This window comes from Ctenopharyngodon idella, chromosome 16, assembly GCF_019924925.1.
Source record: "Ctenopharyngodon idella isolate HZGC_01 chromosome 16, HZGC01, whole genome shotgun sequence".
Classification (NCBI taxonomy): domain Eukaryota; kingdom Metazoa; phylum Chordata; class Actinopteri; order Cypriniformes; family Xenocyprididae; genus Ctenopharyngodon; species Ctenopharyngodon idella.
In genome coordinates this window covers 35,115,001-35,125,000 of record NC_067235.1, presented here as the reverse complement: position 1 = coordinate 35,125,000, position 10,000 = coordinate 35,115,001, and the positions used below count along the sequence as shown (strand labels likewise).

Below are 10,000 nucleotides of genomic sequence, written 5' to 3'. Positions count from 1 at the left end.
GGTGGAGGAGGGACGGGCGCGGGATAGGAGGGCTGGAATCCGGCGGGAGGGTAATACGGAGGCTGCGGCGGGATTCCGTTAATGACAGGAGGCTGAATGAAACCTGCTGACAGAGACACACACACACACATCACTGTGATGAACACAATCAAAACATGTGATCATACAAACTATGACATCGAATATGTGAATCACACAATTACTGAACTGGATTGAGCTGAATAATGATGTTACTGTCTTTATAGAGCAATTTAAGTGTGTGTGTGTGTGTGTGTGTGTGTGTTACCCTGTGTGGGCATCACACTGCTCATCTGATTCAGGAATCTAGAATATTCAGCATGAACCTGCCAGACAGACACACAAACACACATTACACGCAGTGTTGTTACAGTTAAAAACTATTAAAAATCATTCAGTGAAATAAAGCTGAAACAAAATAAAATATAAATATTAGATAAAAAAAAAAAAAAAACCTTTTTTAACTCAAATGAAAATCAGAAATGTAGCAATGGCAATTAACAGAAAAATATAAGTTGAAGTACTAAAATTACTAAAGCTAAAACAAAAATAAATTAAAGCTCAATAGAAATATTAAAATAAAAACAACAAGAGCACATGACAAAATTACAAAAATTAAAACTGAAAATATAAAAATAAAACAAATTCAAAAAATATTAACAAATACTACAATAGTTTATAAATCATAGTAGATTAACACTGATTACATCACAGATTTATTGTGTTTTATTTGTTCGCACTACTGTTATTTTACTTGCCATAATTTCTCATTTTGCGCAGAAAAAACTGTCAATACAGCACAATAAACATGAATATAAACAGAGAGAGAGAGAGAGAGAGAGACAGAGAGAGAGAGAGAGAGACAGAGAGAGAGAGAGAGAGAGAGAGAGAGAGAGGGTCTTACGGTCTGCAGCAGGTTTTCACAGAGGGTTTTTGCGGCAGCGAGTCCTTCAGGTTTTGGGTGACTGGAGGAACAGAGAAACTCATAAACACTGATGCTTCAACTGCCTGAACACTGCTCTACAGTGACTGTGTGTGTGTGTGTGTGTGTGTGATCTCGACACACACCTGATGTATATGTACATGGGCTCAAACGCCTCTCGTCCAGACGCGGGCTCCAGGCAGCCGGACCCTTTCCCCCTCAGGAAGACTTTGGCTCCCGTTTCTGCCTGAATGTGCTGCAGGTACGAGCAGCCCGGACCCTCCACACGCTCCTTCACGCAGAATCCCTGGATGGCCTGATCCAGACCCACAAACACCTTATCCTGCACATAATGCATCTGAACACACACACACACACACAAACACACACACGGGGGTTAGGATGGTGTGAAGTGACCGGAAGCTCTCACTGATGTGAGTTCACATGTACTCACTCCTCCTGGAAAGTGCGCTTTGTGTGTAGCAGGGGGGATTGTGGGTGGAGCCGCGGGTCCGGGCTGCTGGTACACGGTGACCGTCGCTCCGCTGTAGGTCGAGCTGGTGGCGGCCTTCACTACACCGTTAGTAATGATCTCCTTAATCCTGTTAACGGCCTCTACACACACACACACACACAGAGCGATGTTAAACACACACACACGCACGTGATCCTCAGAATGAAACTCATCCATCAGTGGCGTCACTCACTGTCCACTAAGTCTCTGGTTTGTCCCTGCACATGCAGATAGAGCGGACGGTCACTGCGGAGAGATCGAGAGAGATGCATTAATACTAGAAGATTAGACTGACCTGAAGCCTGAACACAGAGCTTGAACAGAACTGGATGTTCATGTAAAGGTCATCAGTGTCACAGTCGGATGAAACGGAGCGTCTCACCTGGGCAGTGCTTTGCTCTTCTCCTCTGCTGACATGTAGCGCCCCCTGGTGGACACGGCAGCGCCGCTCACTCTGCTGATCTGTGTGGAGATTGAGAAGAATCAAGGACTGAGCGAAAGCACCTGACAGAACGCAGACACACGGCTGTTCCTGCTCTCACCTCGTCTTGAGTCTGTCCGCGGGTCAGCAGGTTCCGACAGGTCAGCGGGACGTCGTTTATCTCCACCTCTGCCACCACCAGGTCATCTTTCACCTTATTCCCACCAACACCTGCAACCTACACACACTTCCTGTCTTTAATTATTAATGCGTGTTTCCTCCTCATATTCACACTGTTAGTGTTTGAAACTTCCTCACTTCATTTTGTTTTAAAATGGCACAACGGCAACTAACTGAAATAAGCTGAAGTACTAAAATTACATAATTTTTAATCCAAAAGTGTGCTCATTCAGATAAAAACTTGGATTATTGTTTGTTTACTTTAAATATGTTTTTTATGCATATTTTTTAGAATTTATGGGCATTTTGGCGTTTCCATTTTCCAGCATTTTTTTAATGCAATATATCCCAAAATGCGCATACAAATAGGTGGATGGAAACACGGCTATAGTGACAGAATATGGTTTATCTGCGTTCTTCAAGCCATCATCTCTTGTATTTTCATAAGGATAATGAATATTTATAATGCAATGCCAATCGACATCAGTGTAATAGCCTCATACTGTGATAAGAAGCCACTTCAGTTTCAAACTGGTTCAGGTTGCTGTTAAATGATTAGTTCAGTTCAGAATGAAAATGTCCTGATAATTTACGCACCTCCATGTCATCCAAGATGTTCATGTCTTTCTTTCTTCAGTGGAAAAGAAATGAAGGTTTTTGAGGAAAATATTCCAGGATTTTTCTCCATATAGTGGACTTCACTGGGGTTCAACGGGTTGAAGGTCCAAATGTCAGTTTCAGTGCAGCTTCAAAGAGCTCTACATGATCCCAGACGAGGAACAAGAGTCTTATCTAGGCCAATGTCCGATGGTTTCTCTAGATAAGTCTCTTATTCCTCGTCTGGGATCATGTAGAGCTCTTTGAAGCTGCACTGAAACTGACATTTGGACCTTCAACCCGTTGAACCCCAGTGAAGTCCACTATATGGAGAAAAATCCTGGAATGTTTTCCTCAAAAACCTTCATTTCTTTTCAACTGAAGAAAGAAAGACATGAACATCTTGGATGACATGGAGGAGAGTAAATTATCAAGAAATGTGAATTCTGAAGTGAACTAATCATTTATGTGTAGACTATATTTGTTCGTTTTGTATGCAATGGTGTGATTCTTCAAAAACAAAAAAACACAAAATAAACTAAGTAAAGTTGAATTTGACTGACAGCTTTATTTTTTCAAGATTTCTATAGATATTGTAATATATTGTTATTGTGAATTCTTTTGGCCACAGTAAGTGTGTAGTGAAAAATCTGATATCTTGACAGCCCTAATGTACATACATATATATGTTTCATAAATATATGTTTCGTGTATGTGTGTGTATAATTTATATAAGCCAGCAGGACTGACTTTATCTGCAGGAGCGGCGCTGCTGATCTGGGACGGCTTCAGTTTGCCTTTGGCCACCAGCATGGCGTTGATCTTGGCAGCGACGGCGGCAGCAGCGTCCAGAGCTCCAGTGGGAGCAGAACCTCCATCAGCCTCTCCTGATGACACCGGGCCGGCCTGGTCCCATTTACTGCGCCGTCTGACACAAACACAACATGAACCATCATCATCATCATCATCATCATCAATGTTCTGCTGACGTGTGAACCTGCAGGACCTCAAACACAAATCATCAGCTGCCAATCAAACACAATCACTCAGACAGTTTCATCACTCCAGATCCGAACAAACGGATCTCACACTGTTGAACCAATCAACTTCCAGAACTTCACTGATAGAGATGAACACCTATATTATGTTCACACAACAGCGGTATCAGATCAAACACAGTACTTCTGATGTGTACCATGGTAAAGACTGTTTATCATACACTTTACACTGTTCACATCACGGTATTACTATGGTACTGTTTGAAACGTCTGTGGCGCTGCAGTAAACTCGACAGCACAGAACAGAGGCGGTTCATCTGAACATATTGCTGATTAATTGTTTTGTGTTTCTGGTTCGTTATGTAACACCCGCCATTAGCAGCGCCGTCAAACTCTTTAGACGCGCCGCGAGCGCGAGCGACCGAACACACACTCACCCGCCGCTGTGCGGGACACCGAATGACATCTGTTGTGTTGAGTTTATGTTTCTGATCACGGTGAATCGAACCGAACAGAACCGATCCGCTTCTGACGCTCGAGCAGACACACCATCCAACGGAAACACAGCCGCCTGCGTCACTTCCGCTAACATCGCGCATGCGCAGCTTCCATCTGACAAACTCCCTTCACAGATGTTTTTTTTGGTTTCATTTTTATTATTAATGCTAAAATTACAGTCAACAGAATACAAAGGGAAAAAATAAGTCAATAATTTGCTATAATTGACAGAAAAAGATAAATAAGATAGGAGTAAACCCTCGCGAATGTTTTGTTAGATCATCGATGTAAAGTTAATTGTCTTGAGAATTTGATTTGCATTAATTATGATATGAGATTGAACATTATGCATATATTATATTACACTCTAAAAAATGCTGGGTTAATAACCCAAGTTGAGTTGAAAATGGACAAACCCAGCAAATGGGTTGTTTTAACCCAGCAGTTGGGTTAAATATTTGACCCAGCCTGCTGAGTATTTTATTTAAAACAGCTATTGATTAAAAATTACTATTTGGCTTGCTTAAAATGAACCCAAAATATGTTGGAAATGAATAAGCTTAATGAATAATAATTAAACAATAAACATGTATTAAATTGTTTATTAATAAATATTCACCTTTTGATTATTATTGTTGTCTCTAGTAATTATGTGTCTGATTTTTAATTTCCAACTTATTTTGGGTTCATTTTAATCCAGACATATAGACATTTTTAAACCATAGTTGAGTTAAATAAAACTACCCAGCAGGTTGGGTCAACATTTAACCCAACCACTGGGTTAAAACAAACCAGTTGCCGGGATTGTCCATTTTCAACTAAACTTGGGTTGTTTTTAACCCAACATTTTATATTAATATAAATAAATGTAGTAACCTAAAGCTAGCTTTCATCTGGTTCTGAGCAACAAACAAAGAAACAAACAAAAATAAGGTTTATTCTGTTTTTAAATGTGTTTTCTTTGCTGTTTCAGAACTCATTTCATCATCATGTTTGTCACCAGCAGGTGGCGCTAAAATCACGTGAAGGTTTTGGACTCTCTGTGGAAGATCACAGGCTCCTTCTCTCCATTAATGTGTGTACTTTGTTTTTTTAGGCAGCATTGCTGTATTGTAGGTTATTATAAAATATTCAACTGTAGATGTGTTTCATTCAAAAATCTGAAGAATATAAATCATAACTAATGTTACTTAAGCAGGTTATTATGGTATTTTAATAGTAAAATCAACTTGCACACACTTTTTACATTCAAATGTAAATTATTTATTTTAGATTCCAACAAAGACGTTTTCATTCAATTTTTCTTTTTTTTGTGAAAAAGTTCCACAGCAAACCCTGGCATGAAAAAATATTTAAAAAAATATATTTATTAAAACAATGCTACATTGGGTAACCCTAATCCTAACTTTGCAGACATTCAGCTATAAAATAATAAAATTTTCGGTAATAAAATTTATGTTTATTTACTTATTTATTTTTTAAAAAAGAAATATTTAAAGAATCAGGTTTGCTTAAAGAATCAAGTGAAAATGTATATTCCTGCATTCGAGGAATCTGTCATGAATATTAATTAGAACACAGTGACATCACTTGTTGAATATTAACAGGATCATGTGCATAAAGATAAAAACACTGAGCTAATGTAGGAGGAAAGGACCAGCAGGAGGCAGCAGAGTCTATTTGAACATAAATCTTTGTTTATTTGCTCTTTATTTGTACAACATGAGAAATTATTTGCCATCACGGAGAAAGATTCACTCTATGAACAGAAAACAGATCCCTGATTAAAGGCTTTGACCAGGAGCCTCGTCCCGTCACCCGAATCACTAACAGAACCACTGCTTTGCTTTTTAACTCGATCACATCAAGGAATAAACAACGTCTTTGGAGAGACAGACGTACAGGAACTTTACTTAATAACAGGGCGTTCATATTTCCAAGCACAAATATATACAATAAATTAATATTCACCAAACATTTGCATAACCACTTAGTGCATGGCTCAAGATTTCCTGAGAACAGTTGCAAAAAAAATTAAAAATAAACTAAGGCAGCTTGACCTTTTTACATACAAAATTCAGCGAAGTATTAATATTCATGATGCAAAGAGTTTTTGAAGAAATTGAGGATTTACAATCATCATCATTGGTGACTAATGAACAAGACAATATTTCACAACACAAAGATTCCATTTTAGTGCAAATAAACCTCTTTGGGTAGTTTCCCTACTGTCAGCAGTACAGTAACATACAGACGAAAATCCCAGAATTCATCCCAACACACTTCCCATGAGGATCGGCGTGTGTCTTATAGCTTTGATAATCAAGAGAAGGTCAAAGAGCGAAATGAAGGCGGCTAAAGCTATAGTATGACGTCATTAATGACTAATTTTTCATGTAATGCAAATAATTTTATTATCTCAAAAAATATCTCAGATATGTATATTTGCTTCAAGAAAGGCAAGGCTCCTCCTCGTTTCATTCTGTCTGTTCTGTGCTGGTCATCGGAGGCGATTGTACTTTTAATCAGAAATTCAATGTGCAAAACTTGCAAATAGAGGACGTCGAATCTCAGTTCTCTACAGCACCTGAGCGGTTATATGTGCGTTTGCACACGTTACATCTGATCAGGCTTCACGTCGCGTCTACCTGAGGCCATTACGAGAAAAAAAGGCAGAACCGATCCTAGACCAGAGGAGTTGCTCTGACTGAACTCAAAGACTCAAGGATTCGCTTGGACTAAAGACTCAAAGAGTCACTCCGACTGAACTCAAAGAGTCACTCTAACTAAACTCAAAGTCTCAAGGAGTCGCCTGGACTAAAGACTCAAAGAGTCGCTCCGACTGAACTCAAAGACTCAAGGAGTCTCTTCAACTAAAAACTTGAGTTGTTCAATCAGAGCAACTCCTTGAATCTTTAGTCGGAGCGACTACTTGAGTCTTGAAGCGACCCAAGACTCAAGGAGTCACACCAGCTGAGCTCAAAGACTCAAGGAGTTGCTTGGACTAAAGACTCAAAGAGTTACTCTAACTAAACTCAAAGACTCAAGGAGTCACTTTGACTGAACTCCAAGACTCAAAGAGTCGCTCCAACTGAACTCAAAGACTCAAGGAGTCGCTTGGACTAAAGACTCAAAGAGTCGCTCCGACTGAACTCAAAGACTCAAGGAGTCACTTTGACTGAACTCCAAGACTCAAAGAGTCGCTCCAACTGAACTCAAAGACTCAAGGAGTCGCTTGGACTAAAGATTCAAAGAGTCGCTCCGACTGAACTTAAAGACTCAAGGAGTCGCTCGGACTAAAGACTCAAAGAGTCGCTCCGACTAAAGACTCAAAGAGTTGCTCCGACAAAAGGAGTTGCGCTGATTGAACTCAAAGACTCAAGGAGTCGCTCCGACTGAACTGAAAGACTCAAGGAGTCGCTCCGACCGAACTCAAAGATTCGGACTGAAGGAAGCTTCGAAAGGAAGAGATGATGCAGAATAACCAAAGCGCCTCAACCAGGAAAGTCACAATAAATATCAAACCGACAAATAAATAAATAGAATAGTATACAAAAGAATTCTCCATCCTGCCGTGTCTCCATCTTTAAAGAAAACGAGTGCGCAGGAAAACCAGATGCGTTCTCTAAATTCAGGATGAAATCAAGCTCATCCTCCCAAACAAAAAAAAAAACAGAACAAACGTAAACGAAAATCAAACAAATGCGTCCGATTAAGATTCTCAAGCGCCATCAGAGCATTTGAACACAGTCCTGAAAGCCCTTTAAATGTGTGAGAACTGAGACCTGGTCCATTTTTAGTCTTTCTCTCAAAGACAACAGAAAAAACATGTTAAAGGCTACAAATATCTGAAAAATTCACTGACATATAATTAGTTTCAGTTAAGTCCAAACTAACCAATATTCTTTGGTATGAAAGAAAATTCTATCATTCGAAGAAGAAAAAAAAATTCCAAATTCATTTTATTTGGAAAAGGCTAAATTTAAGAGCAGCTACAGTAGATTCACCGTCATGGTATCCTGAGTGCCTGTAGGTGGCGATACGTCCCGTCCAGAGGAAGGCCACGCCCCTCTCCGCCTCTAGCTGCTTCATTTGCATTCTTAATTCATTCAGTTGTTTGTTTTTAAATCAGGTTTGTTCAATCACTCGAATGTGTTCGAATGTTGCATAGCGTGAACGTCAACCTCACAGAACATTAACAAGACGAATCTCCACAAGCAGTCAATTTGGATTCATACAAAACCACATACCGCAGAAAAAAAAGCAGATCTGACAAACAAAACGAAAACCCTGCGTGATTCTTCATGAGCTCCACCAGCACCAGAAACAGAAGATGATGCGACTACACCGCTGATATATGATGGAACACACACACACACACACAAACACACACACACATGTCACTCTTCCTCCTCGCCAGCAGCTTCCTGCTCCTCATCCTCCTCCTCCTCCCACGTTCTATGTGCGACCGAGCCGCTCCCGGACGGAGACGAGCCTCCTTCGGCTTTATCCAGGGATTTTCCCACCGGCCCCGAGACCGCCCGCCACAGCAGCTCCGGGAAGGGCATCCGGGCGCCGGCCAGCAGCGGGACACCCGGCATGGGAATGCCATGGCCCTCGAGGAGCCCCGCGACGGCGCTCATGTGATCCGGATGCTGCTGATGGAGGCCGAAGGATTCCGAGGGCGGAGATCCGCCGGGTTCAGGCCCGGTTCCGCGGCGCGGCCGGCGCGTTCGGAGCTCCAGGCAGCTGTGGCCCTTCCGGTGCCGCTGCAGATGGTCCTCGCGGGCGAAAGCCTTGTGGCAGAGCGGGCACTCGAACGGCCGGTCGCCGCTGTGCAGCGAAAGATGGTTCTTCAGGTCGTAGGAGTGCAGGAAACGCGCGGGGCAGCTGGGACACGGATACGGCCGCTCGCCCGTGTGCTTCCGCATGTGGATCTTCAGCTTGTCGTTCCTGAGACGAGAAATAAGAGGGATTAACTGCAACATTCTGGCCGTGGCAAACACACCCCTGAAACTGTGAATCAGAGCAATTTTTTACTAGTAAATTTCCCTAACAATTACAAAGAATCGGCAAGAAGTAGCAAGATGAATTAAATGTGAATTTTAAAAGTAGGAAAACTGAAACAGTATTTTCTTGTAAAACATACTCAAATAATCTTTGTTCTATTCACAACTCCAAAAAATATTTTGTTAAAATAAGGCTCAATAAGGCAGCCGCTGATCGTACCGTGTGAAGCGGACGCCGCAGGCCGTGCACTGGAACGGTTTCTCGCCCGTGTGTGTTCTCATGTGACGCGGCAGCTTTCCCGCTCCGTGGATGATCTTCTGGCAGACGGGACACTGCTGTGGTGTCTGAGACTTCCTCTTCCTGCCGCTCCCGGCTGCTGCTCCGCCCCCTCCTCCGTCCCCCTGTTGTGATTGGCTGTGGTGGGGCGTGGCCCGCCCCTGCACACCAGACTCCTCCTCCTCTGAGGGCGTGTCTTCAGGTCTGTATGGGATCAGGGTGGATTCATTCGGCCAGTGCGCACCTCCGTTCATTAGCAGCCCTCGGTGGGCCTGTCCGGCCGCGGGCGGAGGGTTTCCTTCTCGCCCTTGCGTGGGAAGCAGGCCGTACTCTGGAGTGTCCTCAGACGCCGGAGGCATGAAACTCACCGGTCTGGCAGGGGACACGGCTCGGGCCACGGAGCACCGATCCTGCTTGCGTCGAGACGGCAGCCGCTCCGCCTCCTTCACGGGGTCCGTCGGATCATCGTCCGCCTCGCCCAGAATGTCCCTGCAGGCGTCCGCCACGCACTGGATGCCCAGCAGCTGCGCACCCTTCAGAACCTCCCTCATGCCCGAGCTGCGGAT

At 42.7% G+C, this 10,000-nt stretch overlaps 2 protein-coding genes across 14 annotated transcripts in view; both read right to left on the bottom strand.

Moving 5' to 3' along the window:
* khdc4 (KH domain containing 4, pre-mRNA splicing factor) overlaps positions 1 to 4,261 on the bottom strand; it is a 9,479-nt gene extending 5,218 nt beyond the window's left edge. For 8 of the 10 annotated variants that reach the window (XR_007925565.1, XR_007925566.1, XR_007925563.1 and 5 more), the window contains exons 1-10: positions 4,088 to 4,261; positions 3,403 to 3,580; positions 1,997 to 2,113; positions 1,837 to 1,916; positions 1,648 to 1,700; positions 1,395 to 1,555; positions 1,087 to 1,298; positions 923 to 983; positions 287 to 344; positions 1 to 106 (exon numbers count right to left, since the gene is read on the bottom strand). The exon at positions 1 to 106 is cut by the window's left edge and continues 109 nt beyond it. Coding sequence is in view for 6 of the 10 variants with exons in the window: in XM_051865984.1 (XP_051721944.1) it covers positions 1 to 106; positions 287 to 344; positions 923 to 983; positions 1,087 to 1,298; positions 1,395 to 1,555; positions 1,648 to 1,700; positions 1,837 to 1,916; positions 1,997 to 2,113; positions 3,403 to 3,580; positions 4,088 to 4,242 (1,181 nt within the window). In the remaining 4 variants the exon portion in view is untranslated. The remainder of the gene's footprint in view (positions 107 to 286; positions 345 to 922; positions 984 to 1,086; positions 1,299 to 1,394; positions 1,556 to 1,647; positions 1,701 to 1,836; positions 1,917 to 1,996; positions 2,114 to 3,402; positions 3,581 to 4,087) is intronic. The other 2 variants (XM_051865986.1, XM_051865987.1) reach the window with 1 other exon arrangement.
* A 1,562-nt stretch (positions 4,262 to 5,823) lies between these two features.
* zbtb7b (zinc finger and BTB domain containing 7B) overlaps positions 5,824 to 10,000 on the bottom strand; it is a 26,197-nt gene continuing 22,020 nt past the window's right edge. For 3 of the 4 annotated variants that reach the window (XM_051865999.1, XM_051865998.1, XM_051865997.1), the window contains 2 exons: positions 9,378 to 10,000; positions 5,824 to 9,101 (listed from right to left, as the gene is read on the bottom strand). The exon at positions 9,378 to 10,000 is cut by the window's right edge and continues 321 nt beyond it. In XM_051865999.1, coding sequence (XP_051721959.1) covers positions 8,549 to 9,101; positions 9,378 to 10,000 — 1,176 coding nt within the window. In that variant the 3' untranslated portion in view covers positions 5,824 to 8,548. The remainder of the gene's footprint in view (positions 9,102 to 9,377) is intronic. The other variant, XR_007925567.1, reaches the window with a different exon arrangement.